This window comes from Lissotriton helveticus, chromosome 6, assembly GCF_964261635.1.
Source record: "Lissotriton helveticus chromosome 6, aLisHel1.1, whole genome shotgun sequence".
Taxonomy (NCBI): domain Eukaryota; kingdom Metazoa; phylum Chordata; class Amphibia; order Caudata; family Salamandridae; genus Lissotriton; species Lissotriton helveticus.
In genome coordinates this window covers 1,435,767,204-1,435,787,523 of record NC_136067.1, presented here as the reverse complement: position 1 = coordinate 1,435,787,523, position 20,320 = coordinate 1,435,767,204, and the positions used below count along the sequence as shown (strand labels likewise).

Sequence of the window (20,320 nt, the reverse complement as noted above, 5' to 3'; positions counted from 1 at the left end):
ATGGTGATGAGCAGCTGCTAGGAAATGGAGTCCCTGAACAAGCTTACTTAGTGTAGCATTGCAATGTGAGTAGGTTGCAATTATACATAAAAGAAGGAAATGTAACAGGCCAAATAAAAACAAAACAGGGTAAAAGATCAATTCCAAATTATCCTAAATCCTTAAAAGTCAGGAAGCAGATATTCAGCACAGATATACTCATTGTCGGTGGTCATCCTCCTCTACTATAAGAGATAGGGATTCACAGTGGACAGCTGTCATTCTTATGACTTCTGGGGAGGCCTAGCCACTGGGCTGGTGGATGAACCGCAACAACAGCAAGATGGTCTCTGGAGTACAGAAGAGACAAGGGACAAGGGCAAATGGGGTTGCAGGTACATTGTGGCTTACCTTTTCTGTGACAAAAATTGACAAAGTGGGATCCAGAAAACCAATGCATGAGGTCATTGAGGCCAAAATAAGGCACATAAATGCAATCTTTGGGAGTGTGAACAGCCTCCAGAACGAGTCTCGGGTTGGAACGCCATCTAGATCACGCAAGGTGAAAAAAAACAAAGGAAGCAATTACCTCCAAACTGAAAACAAAAGAAACAAAATACAACTAGTCTATAGACCTCGCTCTTAAGCACTAACATTGTTGTCTTAGAAAAAAGTTACTCACCTCTATAAATTATTTTCCATTTTGGAAGTTTTCTATAAATTTACTGCAGGGTGAATATCATAATGTAAGGGGCTGTTAATACAAGGCTTTTTCTAATAATGTAATCATCATCATATACTAGTGCAAACATATATTACTATTTTACACAAACAGAATCATGGCATACAGATGTGTTCCAAAATGTGGAGCTTTTAAGAGTTGAAGGTGATCTTCCACAAAATATATAAACTGAGGAATTAGTACATGAGGTACTATAACCTTTGCTTCTTCAGCATAGTGTCTTTAACATGTTCTAATTTTTTACATCATGTTGATAAATCAACATTAGCAAAAGCTAGCCAATGCGTATGGCATTGGCTGAAAATCTTTTGGTTTAACCAATGATTGTTTTATTTTCTAATGGTTTCTGTAAAACTGTTTTTCGGAAACCAGTCCATATATGGTCATTGCTTCATGCATAGTCATCTTAAAATCGTTTTTGCAATAAAGTTTGCAAAAATGTTTTAAAGATTGTCGCCTATATATGAAGATGCATGCACACACTTGTGCAGCCGTATATTAACCCCGTCAGTGCTCATGACGGAGCAGTTCCGTTATGAGCCACGGTTGGCGTCTGCTCATGACGGAAGCGTTCCATCATGGCACCCACCTATGGGGGAAGCGCTGACACTTCCTCCATGGGCAGCCCAATATCGTGCCACAAAGGGGGATGGCAGCGGAAGAGCTTCCGCTGCCACCCCAACCCCCCTCGGCCATCCTGTGACGTCAGCGCACACAGCGAGTGCCGACATCATCAGGAAGCACTGGATGCCTGGAAACCATTTGTTTCCAGGCGTCCATGCGAGGAGGAGGTGAGTTTTGGGCTCCGGTGGGGCGGGGGGGGGGGTTAGATCCGGTCACATTGAGGCATCCGGGGAAAGGAAAGAGTGTTTCCTCTCCCCTCATGTCTCAATGCAGGGCATTCTTGCTGGTCGATCTCGCACAGCTTCGCTCACAGCGTCGCGATTGTGCAGCAGGAATGCCCCCACTAGACACCAGGGATTTTCTTTGTGTAAAGAAAGCGATCTCTTAGGCAAGGGTCGCTTCCTTAGGGGGCAATATTATTTTAAGACTTTTCTGTCCCCCCGGGATAAGATCGCCCGCATTTTTGGACGTTGCTGGCCGCAGGGAGGCAGAAAAGCCCACTATAGCCAGGGATATATAAAAAATAAAATGGAAGCGACCCCTTGGGCAAGGGTCGCTTCCAAGGGCCATATTTTTTTTAAATGGGTATTCTGCCCCTGGGGGTAGATCAGCTGGTTTATTTGACCTTTTTGCCCAGAATACCCCAGGGGTGGCAGAAAAGCCCACTAGAGCCAGGTATATTAAAAAAAATAAAATGGAAGTGACCCCTTGGGCAAGGGTCGCTTCCAGGGGCCATATTTTTTTAAATGGGTATTCTGCCCCTGGAGGCAGATCAGCTGGTTTATTTGACCTTTTTGCCCAGAATACCCCAGGGGTGGCAGAAAAGCCCTCTAGAGCCAGGTATATTTAAAATAATAAAATGGAAGGGACCCCTTGGGCAAGGGTCGCTTCCAGGGGGCATTTTGTTAATGTGTATTCTGCCCCCTCCTTGGGGAAGTTCGGCCCATTCATACGGCCTTTCTGCCCCCGGGGGGCAGAATGCCCCACTAGACAGGGAGTTCTTTTAAATGTAAATGGAAGCGACCCTTGGGCAAGGGTTGCTTCCAAGGAGCATATTTTTTTATATGTGTATTCTGCCCCCCTGGGGGTAGATCTGCCCATTTGTTTGGCATTTCTGTCCTTGGGGGGGGGGGGCAAGAAAACCCCACTAGGCACCAGGGATTTTGTTTTGTGAGTAATGGAGGTTGCTTCCAAGAGGGTATATTTCCTTGATTTTTTTACTGCCCCCCCTGGGGACAGATTTGCTCCTTTATTTTGCCTTTCTGCCCGAGGCGGGAGGGGGAGGCAGAACATCCTACTAGGCACCAGGGGTTTATTTATTTTGCAAGGGGGGCACATTTCTGTCTGCTGTTTCCTGCCCTACCTGGGGGCCAGAAAGGTCTGGCTGACAACCTCACCCAATCCCTTGGGCAAGACTACCCCCCATTTTTCTCAGCCCTATTTGAAGGCACATCTGGCAGATTGACTATTTGGGTAGTGACATAGCGAGCGTGTTATAATGTTAATTGTTTTCTTTTCTGAATTGCAACTGTAATGCTTTATTTCTCCCTTTTTTTTTGGGTCAAGGCTTTTGCTCTTTAGACTGTTCCAGGTTGCGGGTTTGTTACTGGTGGTTCTACTGTTTGTGTAGTTGCATGTGTTTGGTAAGAAACTTTTTTTTGTACACTGTAAATGAGTTTCATTTCTCTGCATGAATGTGTTTTTTGCAATTGGTGTAATAATAGCAGTATCTTTGCCTTCTGTTATTTGAGTGTCAAAATTTTTTTTCATTTGTGCTCGATGTGTATTTTGTTGTCTTGTGAGTAATTGGTTTTGGTTTTTTCTTTCTCGTGGGTTATTGTTGGTTCTGCAGAGTAAGTGCTGGTGAGTGTAGCTGTCTCTTGCAAGTGAATCATATAGTTTTTGAGTATATAGCTCTTTCTCATAAAGGTACACATTTTCTTTACTTGCTTATTTTGCGCTGTTGGTTGTAGTTCACTTGTTTGTGCAGTCTCCTTTCCTAGTAAGGATAATGGCTAGCCACAGGATTACGGATGAGCAGGTTGTTGGTATGCTTTTTGAGTCTTCCTCTGACCATGGTTCAGAGACTGACTCTGCATCTGAGGCAGAGGAGGGAGGGGAAGATTCAGGCAGTGAGTTTTCTCTCCACATGGAATCATCGGATGATGAACCACTCTTAGTGCGAATGAAGTGCCTAGTTTAGAGGAGGACAATGATGTGCCGATAGTGCAGCAAGATGTATCGGGGCTGCAGCCTGAGGCTGCAAGACTTCCAGTTGGAAGTGATGGCCTCTGGGTTGCCGCAGGCATGGTACAGCTGCATTTCCAGACTTTACTGGTGTTCCAGGGTGTAGAGTGAATACCGATTTTTTTTTTGTTGCCGATAATTGTTTTTGAGTTGTTTATGGATGATGTATTTTTGGCAGGGATTGATGAGCAGATTAATTTGTATGCCGAACAGTTTTTGAGGGACAACAGTGCCAGCCTTAGGCCCCACTCTAGAGCTACCCGGTGGACTCGCACAAATCTGGAAGAGATGAAGAAGTTCTTGGGTTTAACTTTTTTGATGGGCTTGCTAAGGAAGACATCAATGTCTTCATATTGGTCTACTAGTCCCTTGATGGCAACGCCTATATTTCCAGCACTCATGAGTTGTGATAGGTATTTGCTTCTGCTTCGAATGCTGCATTTTGTCGATAATGGTTTAGCGTTGCAATGAGATCACCCTGAGTGTGACCGTCGTTTTAAGGTTCAGCCTGTCCTTTATCACTTTGTAGATTGATTTTCAGAGATCTATGCTCCAGGGAAAGAAATAACAGTGGATGAGTCATTAGTCTTATTCAAGGGCCGCTTGGGTTTTGGGCAATACATTCCTAGTACGAGGGCACACTATGGAAATAAGCTATATATGCTGTGTGACAGTAGGACTGCATATGTCTCTAATTTCAGGGTGTACACCGATAAGGAATCCAGGCTTAACCACCCTGGTTGTCCATCCACTTTTGGAGTGACAGAGAAAATTGTGTGGGAACTTGGTAGAGGACTTTTTAACAAAGGTCACCATTTATATGTAGATAACTTCTACACTGGTGTACGGCTGTTCAGGGAATTGGCCAAAGTGGACACTGTTGCTTGTGGCACAATCTGCTCTAACCATGAAGGTTTCCCAAAAGAACTAGTTTGTCAAAAGCTTGTGCGGGGACAGTGCAGTGCGTTGCATTGCGAGGAACTTATAGCTGTGAAGTTTTCAGACAGGAGAGATGTCTACATGCTGACTACCATCCATGATGAGAGGACTTCACCTGTGACTGTTTGGGGTCAGGTTGCTGAAGCGCGCAAACCTGTTTGCATTTTAGACTATAATAGGCACATGGGTGGTGTTGACAGAGTAGATCAGAGGTTGGAACCTTATGCTGCTCTTCGTAAGGCTTACATTTGGTATAGGAAGTTGGCTATCCATATTTTCCACTTGGAAACCTTTAAAGGTTTTGCTGTATTCAAGGATTCTTGTCCTGAGTCAAAGATGACTTTTGCTACGTTTCAGGAGTCTGTAATAGGCAGCCTTTTTTAGTGGAACAGGCAAGTCTTCCTAGAGTTGGAGTGGTAGAGGATGTGGCTAGATTGAAAGATCACCACTTACTTGATCACATTCCACCCACACCATCAAAAGACTTTCCCAGTAGGAGATGTAGAGTCTGTTGGCGAAGTGGTACACGGAAGGAGACTCGTATGTACTGACCCGAGTGTACTTCTAACCCTGGGCTGTGTGTGCCGGCTTGTTTTAGAATATACCACACGCAAAATAATTTTTGGGAGCATCCAAGAGTGGTAAAGTGAACTACCTGGTCTATATTGTTTTATATTTTTTGTTCAGTTTCAAGGTTGGCATTTCTACAATGTATTTAATTTCAGATTTTGTGTTAGTAGATTTGTATCTATTTGCAATTTGTTTGTGTTTTCTTTTTTGTATAAAAAATCCTAAATGTGTGTAGGCTGGCACTTGGCTTGTGGTGTGCGTGGACTGGTGCTTGGCTGGCGGTGTGTTTGGACCTGTGTTTGGCTGGCGGTATGCGTGGACTGGCACTTGGCTGGCGGTGTGCGTGGACTGGCGCTTGGCTGGAGGTGTGTGTGGACTGGCACTTGGCTGGCAGTGCGTGTGGACTGGCACTTGGCTGACGGTATGGTGGCAAGCAGTTGTTTGTGGCCTTGGGAGACGAAGGGCAAATTGAGAATGGTGCAGCCGAATATCTTGGGCCATTGGCACAGGGCAGGGAGGGGGGAGGACACCACGCAAATCACCCCGTGAGTCAGAGAGGCCCCTGCAAACCCCTGCAAAATCAGACCCTCGATCCCTCAGTTATGTGAGCGAATGGTACGGTCCGCAAAGGTCCACTTCAACCTACTCTGGCTCACACGGCCTCTTCAATTGAGGCAACTCCCCCTAGCTGATGTGTTTGCCTGGGTGCACCACCCGGCGGGAGTCACCCAGGAGTGCTGCCCTGCGGTCCCAACCCCGCAACCTCAGGTCTGACGGGATGAAGGCTCGCACAGCACAGCCCAGCACAGCCCCCCCAGGCACACCCCAGGACCCACTCACTGCTCTGTTACAGGGTGTTGTTTCCGGTGCCTCTCTCCATTTCTCAGCTGCCTTGGTGTGTCTTCTGGCAGGGGATGCAGGCAGCGGATTCCCGGTAGCTCTTTCCTCTCGCCACCGGCAGCAACAGTTCAGATTCGCCTCTCGCAACACCACACCCAACAGGCCCTCGTGCTCCTGACTGCCGATGTGGGTCTGGTGCCAGTCACAGCATGCCTGGTGAATTGTTTCACGAATAATCCTGTCCAGCCACCCTGTTCTGTTTTTCCTATTGTTGAGATCCGGGTTGGTCAGATGTAGGATCCAATACCTTTACTGTTTCACAGTCACAGCATGCCGGCAGCCTCAGGAGCAGGTAGGCACCTTCCCTCTTGCCGTCCGTCTCTCCCGGTGTCAGTTAGGGCCGCTAGTCATTTAGTCATTGTGGTAACTGCTCTGATCATAGGTTATTTACAACAAGGGGTGGTGATGGACAAAGTCTCTGAATTAAGCAGAGTACTCTCACCCAGTCAAGAGATCAGGGCTAGATCCAACACCGTTTTTTAGCTCATTGCACCATCCCAGTTTCAGAACCTGGCTGTATGCAAATTAGTCTGTCCCTGGCCCAGTGCATCATGGGAACAGGGCAGACCAGACTACAAAAGCCAATTCTTACACTGGGAAGGAAACAAGCTTCCGGGGACCGGTTTCTGCCATTTCAGGCGTCTTCGGCCCGGCTTGCTTGAATCCTGATGGTTCAATGAGCAAGGGACTCACATCTGAGTATACCCTTCCACGCTTAGGGTGGACAAAATTATTTACAACAAGGGGTGGTGATGGACAGAGTCTCTGAATTAAGCAGAGTACTCTCACCCAGTCAAGAGATCAGGGCTAGATCCAACACCGTTTTTTAGCTCATTGCACCATCCCAGTTTCAGAACCTGGCTGTATGCAAATTAGTCTGTCCCTGGCCCAGTGCATCATGGGAACAGGGCAGACCAGACTACAAAAGCCAATTCTTACACTGGGAAGGAAACAAGCTTCCGGGGACCGGTTTCTGCCATTTCAGGCGTCTTCGGCCCGGCTTGCTTGAATCCTGATGGTGCAATGAGCAAGGGACTCACATCTGAGTATACCCTTCCACGCTTAGGGTGGACAAAATTATTTACAACAAGGGGTGGTGATGGACAGAGTCTCTGAATTAAGCAGAGTACTCTCACCCAGTCAAGAGATCAGGGCTAGATCCAACACCGTTTTTTAGCTCATTGCACCATCCCAGTTTCAGAACCTGGCTGTATGCAAATTAGTCTGTCTCTGGCCCAGTGCATCATGGGAACAGGGCAGACGAGACTACAAAAGCCAATTCTTACACTGGGAAGGAAACAAGCTTCCGGGGACCGGTTTCTGCCATTTCAGGCGTCTTCGGCCCGGCTTGCTTGAATCCTGATGGTGCAATGAGCAAGGGACTCACATCTGAGTATACCCTTCCACGCTTAGGGTGGACAAAATTATTTACAACAAGGGGTGGTGATGGACAGAGTCTCTGAATTAAGCAGAGTACTCTCACCCAGTCAAGAGATCAGGGCTAGATCCAACACCGTTTTTTAGCTCATTGCACCATCCCAGTTTCAGAACCTGGCTGTATGCAAATTAGTCTGTCCCTGGCCCAGTGCATCATGGGAACAGGGCAGACCAGGGTATACTCAGACATGAGTCAGACATGAGTCCCTTTCTCACTGCTCCATCAGGATTCAAGCAAGCCGGGCCGAAGAGGCTGAAATGCCAGAAACCGGTCCCCGGTAGCTTGTCTCCTTTCTGGTGAAGAATTGGCTTGGTAGTTTGGTCTGCCCTGTTCCCATGATGCACTGGGCCAGGGACAGACTAATTTGCATATAGCCAGGTTCTGAGCTGGGATGGGGCAGTGAGATAAATAACGGTGATGGATCAAGCCCTGATCTTTGGACTGGGTAAGAGTGGTCTGCTTAATTCAGACACTCTGTTCATCACCACCCCCTTTTCTGTATCGTTTTTGGCCACTATAGGTGTGGCAGGGTATACTCAGACATGAGTCCCTTTCTCACTGCTCCATCAGGATTCAAGCAAGCCGGGCCGAAGAGGCTGAAATGCCAGAAACCGGTCCCCGGTAGCTTGTCTCCTTTCTGGTGAAGAATTGGCTTGGTAGTTTGGTCTGCCCTGTTCCCATGATGCACTGGGCCAGGGACAGACTAATTTGCATATAGCCAGGTTCTGAGCTGGGATGGGGCAGTGAGATAAATAACGGTGATGGATCAAGCCCTGATCTTTGGACTGGGTAAGAGTGGTCTGCTTAATTCAGACACTCTGTTCATCACCACCCCCTTTTCTGTATCGTTTTTGGCCACTATAGGTGTGGCAGGGTATACTCAGACATGAGTCCCTTTCTCACTGCTCCATCAGGATTCAAGCAAGCCGGGCCGAAGAGGCTGAAATGCCAGAAACCGGTCCCCGGTAGCTTGTCTCCTTTCTGGTGAAGAATTGGCTTGGTAGTTTGGTCTGCCCTGTTCCCATGATGCACTGGGCCAGGGACAGACTAATTTGCATATAGCCAGGTTCTGAGCTGGGATGGGGCAGTGAGATAAATAACGGTGATGGATCAAGCCCTGATCTTTGGACTGGGTAAGAGTGGTCTGCTTAATTCAGACACTCTGTTCATCACCACCCCCTTTTCTGTATCGCTGATCATAGGTTAGACCTCGTTTAGTGCGGCAGCCATGTTGCGTGCACACCAGTCGGCCTCCACACTACTGTTCTGGTTCTCTAGTTACCGCGGATTTCCCGTAACGGTGGAGTTGGCTGACTAATGTTACAGATGTCCACCCTCTGTAGCGTTATTTCTGCCCGCAGGAAGCTGTAATTAAGGATGGATTGCGAGGATGGAAAAGCCTGGCCCGCAGAGCCCCTTCAACAGACGGCCATCCTGCAGCACGTCAAAGCCATGCCCTCATGCGCAAAACCTTGGACCAAAACCCAATCTAGCAAGAACGGAAAATAGGTATGGCCACTCAATGCTATAGAACACCATACGGGCGTTGAGTGACAAAGGTGCTGCTGAGTTATCCTCTTGTTTATTTACCATAGGCATTACTCCAGAAAGGCGACAGATTCAGCCTGGTACTCCTGTGTGGCATAAATCCTGACTGATCGGGATGTATTAGGGATGTGTTAGGGATTGTATCACTGAGCTTAGTTTGTTAGCTAGTACCTTTGCCAGCACCTTGGTCTCAAACTTAAGCACTGGGATGGGTCTATAAGAACTACATAGATTGTGGGGTTTTCCTTCTTTTCGTAGAGCCACTATAGTTGCCAATCTCAAGTCTTCAGGCATCTGTCCATCCACCTTCACCGTGTGGAACATATTTAACATGTGCGGGGGTATTATCCCACTTATACAGCTCCACGGAGACCCTGTTTGGGCCCACGGCCTTCCCTGATTGCAAATCCCCTATGGCCCCTTCTATTTCTTCTGTTGTCAGCTCGGTGTCAGTTGCCTCCACCTCCTCTGGTCTAAGTGTTGGCACTGCTATATCTTTTAACAGCTCAATGCTACCCATTTCCACTCTTTCCGTGAGCGATTGGTATAACCCCTCATAGTCTGTTGCCAATAACTCAGTTATGTCTGTGTTAGACCCACACTTACTGCCTTCAGGGGTCTGAATATCCGGGAGTCAGTTGCAGCTCCAATCCCTCCTCTCCAACCATGCTATTAATTTATTGGCTTTATCATCAAGGTCATATGTGCACCTCTGTGTTGCGATCGCGTGTGTGTGGGCCCCATCTTCCTCAAGGTCTCTGACTTCTTTTTGCTTAAGCTTAAGAGTGTGTTTGAGATCAGTGCCCACATTGGGATCTGAACCCAGTTCTATTTCAGTATTCACTATTTCTTGTTCCAGAGCTTTGCAGTGCCTGCGTCTTTCCTTGCGTCTAGCCCCAGTTACTGCTTGCAGAAAACTCTCTGGCCACTGCCTTATATGCCACCCAGACAGTACTGCATGACTCCACAGAGCCCGAGATCTGCAAAGTACTGCTCTGTATATTCCACAAACTGTTCTCTGAACTCATGGTCTCTAAATTGAAGTGGATCTAGCAGTGGCAGGAAAGCCCAGTTCCTCACAGGGCCATGCAGGAGTACTTTGGCTGGCAAGTGGTCCGATATCCCCCGTGCCCTGTGTCGTCCCCCTTGAAACAGTCCCATTGTAGTGGTGTGTGTGAAAATGTAATCCAGCCATGACCCACTCCCATGCACCGCTGAGATATGAGTGTATTGCCTCGTTGTGGGATTATGTTGCCTCGACACATCTTCCAGAACCAACACCTTTGGAAAATGATTCAGTGGCTGTGGTCCCGTTGCCCTGAGAGGTAGCGTGTGTCTGTCTAGTTCCAGTGTATCATTGTGCTCATGTCACCACCCAGTATCAGAGTGCCTGCGGGCATTACAAGTAGTAATGTGCTGAGTTCTGGGAATGTTTCCCCATGCAGCCTCGGTGGTAAGTATGCAGAGTATATATTAAGGATCGGTCCTCTCAGGACTCCGACAGCTCGTCATGCCTTCCCAGTGGATCGCACCAGGTGCGGTGCTTCACTAGGGGCACCGTATTTTTGGTTAGTATTGCTGTACCTCTAGACCAGGTTGCAAACCCCGCATGTGCCAGTAGTGTATACCCAAATCGATTGACTGCTAGGTAAATATTACCCTTCAGATGCTTCTCTTGATGGAGTAGCAGGTCTGGTGAGTGCCTGTGGAGATACTGCAGTACCATAGTATGCTTAATTTTGTCCCCCAACCTGTTCACAATCCACGATATGACCTTCAGTGTTTTAACTTGTTGCATCACCATAATGATGTTGTATGTGGTGTGTCCCTCTCTCCCTCCCTTTCCACTCAGTATTCCTCCTCCCTCCCCTGTAAAAATGTATGCTGCCTATTGTCACTTCAAACCATCCCATGATATAATGGGATCATTTCTGAAGCATGTAAACTAGAAAACTGTGTAACATAAACCCTGTACTGAATCCCCCCTCCCTGCTACCCTGCCCCTTAGGTCTAAAATTACCCACATCCCCAATTTGCAGAGTGCCTGTCGCCCAGTAAACAATCAACTTGTGATGGGGCCGGTTGACGCCGTCTCCCTTGACACCTTAGCGACCCCATCCCTCCCCTTTGTCAGCTTTGTATGCAATACATGCTCAAGTTTTGTGACAGTATGACTTACATATTCGTCGGGTACAAGGAGTCTGTACTGCTGTTCACAGTACCCAGTGCACCAGTTACCTTCCTCGACTGTCGCCAATCTGCGCTTGTTGCAAGTTTTAATTTAGGCGTCCTTAGTGTCCACCCTACTTTCCTGTCTTCCTCATTCCGACTGTTGAACTCACCGATCACGAGCCTCTGGACCGCTTCTCGCAATTCTCTTCCTCTCTCTGCCCACTGGGGGATCCCGGATTCTGGCTTTGATCTCCGTGCCTGTCTCTTCCTGGGTGTTGGTTTTGTTTTTTGAGTCGCCCTCCCTCCAGCCAGTCTTGTACCTCCCAGGGCACTGTGAAGTACCATGACCTGCCATTGTCTATCACTCAGAGCTGGTTAGGAAAGAGCATCATGGATTTAGGGCCCTCCTCTCTGAGGGTTCATTTTACCATGTCGAAAGTGAGTCGTTGTTGCAGGATAGTATTTCGATCCCTATAGGATCCTGACTATTATTGTTCTGGGTGGCGCCCTGTGTTTTGATGGGGGGACCGGGGTTCTGTGCGCTCTTTCTATCGATAAGAAGAAGTTCGATAATCTTTTCGGTTTTAGATGATTCAGTATGATGTCTTCTAAGAAGAGGTCCACACTTCGACCCGCCATCCCTTCCGGAACCCTGCCCTGCCTTATATTATTTCTGCAGGCCCTTCCCTATATTCAAGTTTCATGGCCATTTGTTTATGTTTTTGGCCAGAAGCTGTACTCGTTCTTCCAGTTTACGTGTGGTGGACTGGAGTTCTGTGATATTTGTTTCAGCTGTAGTGACTCTCTCAGAGATTTTATGTATGTTAGCTCGTATCAGGTAAATTTCTATAGTGACTTTGTCTATCTTAGTCTATAGGGTCTTGCTTAGGACTTGGGTGGCTGCCATTATCGCTCTGAGTGATGGCTCCATTGCTCCCTTGTTTTCTCCACCTGCTCCAAACTCTTGTGCCAATTATCACTAGATCGTGTATTTATCCAGCTTGTTGTATTGTACTGGGGAGCCCCTTTTGGTTTACTGTGTGGCCTCCTAGGTCATGCACTATAGCAACTCTCTTACTCCCTGTGGCTTCCCCTCCGCATTCACTCTCAACCCGTTACGGGGCACCTCAGTCCTTCCCTTAGCACCCCCTGAGACCAACGCTGGTGCAGCCTGTTGCCGCATATTAGAATACCAATGGTCCATCGTATACTCTTACTGTCGCCTCTGTGCTCTCCTCCGGGGAATGCGCAATGATTGTGCCTTCACTATTGCCCCCAGTCTCTGTGTGCTTCTTAGAAGCCTATGAGAGGTGATAGATAGGGTCCCCTCCTCTGTCCCTCAGCCAACCTCTTTTATTCCTCAGGGAGCTCCCCAAGACCCAGGACTAACTGTTGTGTTGTGAGCTATTTTTGGCTGCTGGATAGACTCATGACCGGTCTTTGATGTCATATGTGCAGCAATTGCCGCACCTTCTGCCTTGGCCACCTCCTGTGTTGATAAGGGGGGGTTCGTCCGGCCCGCTGGTGCACCTCAGCACGACTTTCTGGTTTTCGGTGACCCTTCCCTGAGCACCATTTCAGTATTGCCTCTGCTGCGTGTGGGTCCTGTCCAGTTTGCAGATTCTTCCTCCCTCACTTCCCTCTTGGTGGGCAGCGCTCCCACCCCGTATATCTTGCCATGTTCGGGCAGCCTGCTATTATCACCAAGGGGGATTTGGGGGGCAGCCGAGCCGCGAGGTCTGCCCCCCGGCCAGATTTGGGAGGGGGAAGGGGGGCGAACTAGGGAGCGGCCATTTTGTCACTTTTGGGCTGCCTGGGGATAGCCCAAAGGCAGCCCAATTGTGAGGTAGGCAGCCCAAGGGGTATTTAGGTGGTGCCCGCGCTTGCCCAGCCACCATTTTAGGTACTGAGACCCGGTGGCTGGGAGCGGCAGTTAGCTTTTGTCAGATCGGTTTTGGCTGTTAGGCAAGTGGTTTGCGACTGATTTCGTGTGAGGCATAGGAACTTACGGATTATGGCGGTGTCCGAGGATTTTCGCGTGTTGGAGGCCATCCGCCTGTTGAGTGAGGCAGGGTGGATGGACCTCTTGGTGGGCGCACAGGCAGCATGCCCAGTGCGGCCGGCCTCTTTTGGCGTGGCGGCGGCGGTGAGTCCCCAGGGCCGCGTAGAGACCAGGAGCGCGGCCCTGGTTGATGAGAGGGGGGTGTTTGTTGAGGAGCGGGTGAGGCACGTTGCCAGGGGTGCCTCGCCGCGCCTCTCAGTAGTGTCTGGGGGCTGGGCGGAAGGCGGGGCGGCGGGTGGGAGGTCCCGTGGTGGAGCGAGGCGGCTGGCCGCTCAGGCAGCGGCAATGGTTGTGTAGAGGCCTCGGTAGAACCTGCGAGGTGTGCGGGAAAGGGGGCGAGGGAGCAGGGGTGGGGCGGGCGGGGGAGAAGGTTGCAGGAGCGGGGACTGGACGGGGAGGTGTGGCTAAGGTGGGGAAGGGAGGGGGAGCAAGCACAGGAGTGGAACAGGCCCAGAGGAGACGGCTGGAGAGCCCCTCACCTGCTCGGCAGGGGGCTAAGGGGACAGCAGGGAGGGGCAGGAGCACAGGCAAGAAGGGTGCAAGAGGGGGGGCGCGGGGAGGGGCGGGCATGGGTGGCAGGGGGTTCGGGGAGGGGGGGTTGGCCCTGGGAGAGCGGTCGGGAGGGGGTGCGGAGCTAGGAGAGGAGCAGGGACGGGCGGGTGGGGTCTCCCCGTTATTGATTGAGTCGGAGGGCATAGACAGGGAGTGGGAGGGTTTGGATGTGTTCGCGTCATGGGAGGAGGGGTTGCGAGAGGCGCATACAGCGGCGGGGGTTGGGGCAGAGCGCGGAGAAGACGAGGCGGGTCCGTCGGGGTGGGAGGTGGGCGGGGACGGTAGGGGTGGCGGCGGGGAGATGGGGGGGGACGGGTTGGGCACTGGGGGGGAATTATCAGAGGGGTTGCGGGGGTAGGGGGTCTTAATTGGAGTGAGGATGAGGACGAGGGTGGTGCGGGGGTGGCTGGGGGGAGGGGACTCAGTTGGGTGGGGGCACGCAGTTTCAGGGACCCGGCACACCAGGGGTACCTTTTCTCTTGCAGGGGGAAGGCCGGCGCAGGGGAGCGGACTTGGTAAGGCTTGGGGCGGCCCAGCGACACCAAGGAGAAGGGAGGGCGGAGCTTCCTGCGGCAAGCCCGGAGTCAATGAGGGATCACGGCGCAGCTGGCTCACGAAGGCCCCTGGCGTGCTCGCCGGCCCCTCCACCCACAGGGCCCCAGCAGCTTGGGGATTAGCGGATATCGTGGAGCACTGGCACAGAGGACTGTTATATGTTGAGTGGGGAGTGAGGCGGAATGTGGGCCTCTGGCAGGGTTCAGTCTGAGGAATAGGAATTCAATTAGGCCTTTCACGGGGACATAGATCGTAGTCTCTTAGTTAGTGTTCAGCGTGATGCAACTAATTAACATGCTACGTACGCCTCTATGGCATAAGACACCCTTTTAGTTACACTCTGTCATCCTTTATGAAAATCATACTCTAACCCCTCCTTGTAAATAGGTTAGCACCGCTTAGCAGGACCAGCGCCATTTTTATACCTAGTCAGCCTGTAATGCTGTTTGAAATCCTCCATGGCTCTGCGTTTTCACGTTTCCCTGTTCTCATGAGAAATAGCTTAACATATGTAGCAAGCAGCTGCTTCTGCTTTTGGGCCTGTCAAGGTTATAGGAGGGGGCCGGCCAGATAAGCACATTCTTGCAAGCGCTGTGCGGACTCTCACCGAAACTACCAGAAGGGAGTCGACCAGCGTGACCTTGCTATACTGAGCTCAGATAGAAGCTTTGTGTTCCATATATGGTCATATCCCTTGCCACCTCCTGTGCCAACTTGTACTTTTCCATCTTAGGTAACGGTTGCAAATTGTGATAGTATATATGTGTTGTCCTGACAATGTGCCAGCAGTCTTCTCGGCGGTCCTTGGGGTGTGAGGTCGCTGGGAGCTCCTCTTGCAGAGTATTTTTGCTAATAAACGATTGAACTTTCTACACTGCCAATCGACTGATTATTGATGAATGATATTTGGTAATTGTAAGTATAATCCTTTGGGGGTTGGTGAAATTTAGGTACTTCAGTTGGCGACTCCGCCAGGACTCTGCGTTGGGGTCGTCCCTCCGTATCTGAAAATAACGGGACATTACGAGGGGTATTCTCGGTCCGGGGGGTGGACTGACCAAAGGAAAAGGGTTGCTTCGCTTTTCCGATCCGGAGAAGCCTTGGCTGCTAGTGGCCCCACGCCGGAGTCCTACGGGTGAAACCCGGAAGAGCAGATCGATTGGCAGTAGAGAAATTTGCAATCGGACCTGAGTGCACAAGGTAAGTGTTTTGTCTTGTTTCATGTCAGATATCCCTTTGCATTTGGGTTTGGAATTTGGTGGTCATAGACCACGGAGATCTCGGTATTTTGAAAGGGGGTCTGACGGGGCAGTAGTGAGACTGCACGGGCGGACACCCCTATTTTGGTATTTGATAGAGATATGACTAAGACGCCTAAGTGTGACTTGTGAAGAGTTCACACCTGGCCGGACTGCCCTCTGAAATGCTGATGGTCATGCTTGGGTAGCACTCGGACAGATCTGGAGAGGTGCTTGAAAAAGCGGGCTAAGCCAGCATAGTCCAGGAGGTGAATCAAGAAGGCCATTGGATGGTCGGTAGGTCGGTCTGTGGTTTTGAGAAACCTGTGTGGCTATCTCTAGGCAGCCCTTATGGTGAGGCTGTTTTGATCTTTGGTTCTTTGCTTTGAAACTTTGGAATATACCGGTTCTCCACAAACGAGAGTCGACGGGCTCTGTTTTTTTGGATTTGGGCTAGCATTGGTTCGTAATGTATTGGCTCGTCCTGTCTGTATTTTATCTGTGTTCTGCTGTGTTTGCCTGTGTTCAGGATTGTCATATGTCTCTTAGGGTATGAACGAGTGTTTGAGTGAATATTGGACATGGCCATGTGTGTGAGAGTATTGTAAATAATAACTTGCCTTTTTCCTTCCACAGCTACAATTAGAACATAGCAAAGCAATGCCGTGCTTCAGTAAACTATGTTTTGGCTGTACCAGCCGAAATAGCACTAGATTAGATGAAAGTCAGCCAGCCCCTCCGGAAGGTACTCCCAGTCATGACATGTACTCTAAGCACGGGATTGGACCCTTGGTGTTTAATCCTATATGGCACAAGTACACCAAGGATAATGTAGAATTGCAGTGGCCATTAACAGGGTCTTTCGATGAGAAAAGGATCAGTTATTTGCAGGAACGTCTGTTTGCGAAACGCAGCAGGCAGTCCATGTTCGATACCCTGAGGACATGGCAGAAAGAGGCCACTCGCAGGAGAATGAGGGCTGAGAAAATAGTAAAAATTAAGCAAGGACAGACCATTACTCAGAAAGCAATTGAGCATGACAAAAACAAGACTGAGTAGAACATTGAGTATCTAGATAGACAATTTCGGTTACAGGTAGACAAGAGTTATGTTGCCCATAAGGAAGCCGACGACGAGATAGAAGACCTGCTGGATGTTCGCCCCCCTCCGCCATATGCTCCACAGCGTATATATCCGGCGGTGCCTCTTTTGGCACCCACAGCCCCTGTAGCGCCGGCTCAGGGGGGAGCCCCGCCCCGGGCTCCAGCAGATGTGCCAGGCACCGTTGCTTCCTCTGTTAGGAACTTAGCCACTCTGATCCCTGACACACGGTAGCCCCTTGGGGCAGCGGGTGTCTCCCCAATGGAATAACAATGCCTAGCCCCATAGGGACTTCCCAGTCAGCCAGCACGACCCCCGAAACCAGGAGTCGAGCTCCGATTGGGGATCCAGAGGACTCGCACATCAGACGGTTATTTACAAGAGGGTCTGTGAGCTATGGAGAGAAGGAAGCAATAGCAGAACAAGCAGTTAGATGGATGTACAGGGATATATACACATTGCCCGATATATGGAGTACTATGAAAGATTTTGAGCCAGTGATGCAACAGACTGCCCTGCGACACATGTCCCGATTTCTTATTGAAATCTGGGAACAGTGTTTTGAGGAAACAGGATTGGCCCCGAAGATTCTGCATGACATTAAGGACCGTGTCCATAGATTCGAACTAAGCCCAGAAGAAGTGTACAAGAATGTTGACACTTTGGTGAGTTATCGAGGAAGACTATTCTCAAGGTTCCCTGAGTTAGGTTCTCAGCACCCCATGAGGGAGGTGCACCCCATTTATCATCCCGAGATACCTGAGCTGCGCAATGATCAAAATATAATAACCCGGGACAGAGTAGAAGCCAGGTTTCAAGAACAATGGGTGTACACACCATGGAAACGAAGTGAAGTGTTGGCTTTGAAAGCACAATTCCCTGACCCCCGCAAGAATCCCACTGCCTACTATAAGGAATTAACAGAGGCAGCGTCTTCTGCTGTCATGACTTTAGCAGATATTGAGTTGTTTTTCGGATTGTTGGTTCCCGTAGATATATGGCGGCAAGTCCATGATACTCCCCACGCGGCCGAGTTGGGGGGTACCTGGGATGAGCTTAAGGCATGGGATCAAGACCGTAAGCCGGGGGATAAGCCGAATGCTGAAATAATTGCCCTACCAGCAAAAATTATAGCTAATATGCATACCTTGATTCCTCCGCGAAAGCTTGATTGGGATAAGCTGACTGCTTGTAGGCAAAAGAAAGACGAAAGTGTCTCCTATTTCTTTACTAGATTCGAGGGAACTTTCATTATTTCAGCGGTCAGGACCTCGCTAGCGAGGGAGGAATACGATTGTTTTTAAATAGATTTGTAACGAATCTGATTCCTGAGATTTCAGCCCGACTGCAAGCTGCCGAAAGTACGTGGACTACGTCCTCCCCTTCTATCATATTAGCATGGCTCAGTATTATGAACACAGGGAAAACGAGAGTAAGGATAAAGTTGAAAGGAAAGCTAAGGACCTTAAAACTCGAGTGCTGTTACAGCAAGTCATGAGGGGTCGAGGGGCAGGGAGAGGCGCCAGAGGGCCCGTGGCCAGCGGGCCTGTCTCCAGAGGAGGAGGATGAGGGGGTCAGACTTCCCGATGGGGACCCAATCAGTGCGGGTATTGTAGACAGGAGGGCCATTGGAGAGATCAGTGTCCGCTGCTGTTAGCACAGAACGGAGCTGTCCGAGGAAGGGGTCGAGGACGAGGCGGCCCGGACAGTAGTGATATGCGCAGAGAAGAAGCAGTGCAGGGAGACCACGGGCGAAATCATTTCGATAAACCCCAAGGTAGGCAATACTACAATGAAGATTATGGTTACGAAGATCAGGATAGATATGGAGATGTATAGGACAGCCAAGGACAGAGTGGGGGCCAAGTGTCAATACCGGTCAATCAACAAGGACCCTATGTGACAGGGGAGTTGATGGGGACCACCGATAAGTTCTTAATTGACACAGGAGCAATGAATAGTTCGGTTGCTCGCTCGTTGGTCCCAGGGGCCGTTCTGTCTGGGCAGAATAACGTCTCCGTGGGATTTTCAGGAGTTCCCGTAATAAGCCCCATCTCTCAGCCCCTCCCCTTTATGATTGGTCCGTTTACCATGGACTCTCCCTTCCTTTTAACTTCCAGTTGTGGGGAGAATCTTTTGGGTTTGGATATGCTAAAAAGACTGAACGCTAAAATACATTGCTCTCCAGATGGTGTTTATTTGACAATTCAAAATCCCGATGTAGGCACAAAGCAGTGTTTTGCTAAAAATGACCCATTGCCACCTAATTTACGGGCATACCGCCCAGTTTGTGGGCAACAGGAGATGCGGATGTCAGTAAATTGGATATCCCTCCTGTCCATATTACATTAAAGCCCGATGCTAGGCTACCTCGCATACCACAATACAAGATCTCCCCAGCGGGAGAGCGAGCTTTGCTTTCTACAATACAGGATCTAATTGATAAAGGGGTGGTGGAAGAAACGGCATCGAATATTTGTAATAGCCCTATCCTGCCTATCTTGAAAAAAGATCCTGATATAGGGATATCTGAAAATGTTGATGTCTATCGTTTTGTAATTGACTTACGAGAAGTTATTAAGATAGTGGTGCCCCAATTCCCAGTGGTGTCTGACATCACTACCATCCTTACTATGATACCTCCCACTGCTAAGTATTTCTCTGTTATCGATTTGAAGAATGCTTTCTTTAGTGTCCCTATTCATCCTGATAGCAGGCAGAACTTCGGCTTCTCATTATCTGGCCGAAGCTTCAGATTCTGTCGCGCTCCTCAAGGCTATACAGAAAGTCCTAGCATCTATAGCCAAGCCGTTAAGGCGGTCCTGGATGACCTGTCCTTGCCAGATGGTAGCGTGCTCTTGCAATACGTTGATGATTTATTGATAGCATCTGACACTGAAGAGGGTTGTAAAGAGGCCACAGTTAAATTATTGCACCATCTGGCGGACAGGGGTAATAAAGTTTCCTTGTCCAAGTTCCAATATTGTCGATAGGAAGTGACCTACCTAGGCCACCTACTGTCGAAGGAGGGTAGGCGTCTATCGCCTGAACGAATTACTACCATCTCTAATATGCCTGTGCCTTGTACTCAACGTGAAGTCCGTGCTTTTCTTGGCATTACCTCTTATTGTCGCCAATGGATTCCTAATTTTTCTCTTCTTGCTAAACCTTTGCTACACTTAACCACTAAAGATGTGCATGAGCCCCTCCCTTGGACTGATGAATGTCAGTCTGCCTTTGCTTCTATGAAATCTGCTCCGTGTTCTGCCCCTGTCTTAGGTACTCCTGACTACCGTAAACCTTTTGTACTATATGTGCACGAGGTCGACGGTTGTTCGCTTTCAGTGTTGACACAGGGCTTTGGTGGTAAGCAAAGACCGTGTGCTTATTTTTCGGCCACATTGGATAATGTGGCCAGAGCACTTCCCAGTTGCCTAAGGGCCACTGCGGCTGTGGCGGCGGCCATCAGACAATCAGAAGGGCTTGTTTTAAATTCTAATTTGACCGTGATGGTGCCGCATGCTGTGGATGCATTGTTAAATAAAACTAAGACACAGCATCTGACGAGCGCGCCCCTCACGGTCACGGGTTATGAATTGACTTTGTTTGCTCCACATGTGACCATTAAGTGTTGTGCCACGTTGAATCCGGCT

General features: G+C 49.3%; 1 protein-coding gene across 1 annotated transcript in view; it reads right to left on the bottom strand.

Moving 5' to 3' along the window:
• The window catches only part of LOC144762745 (MFS-type transporter SLC18B1-like), a 427,196-nt gene that overhangs the window by 239,963 nt on the left and 166,913 nt on the right, over positions 1-20,320 (bottom strand). Inside the window, exon 7 of the mRNA XM_078647997.1 lies at positions 391-527. Within this exon, the coding sequence (XP_078504123.1) occupies positions 391-527 (137 nt within the window). The remainder of the gene's footprint in view (positions 1-390; positions 528-20,320) is intronic.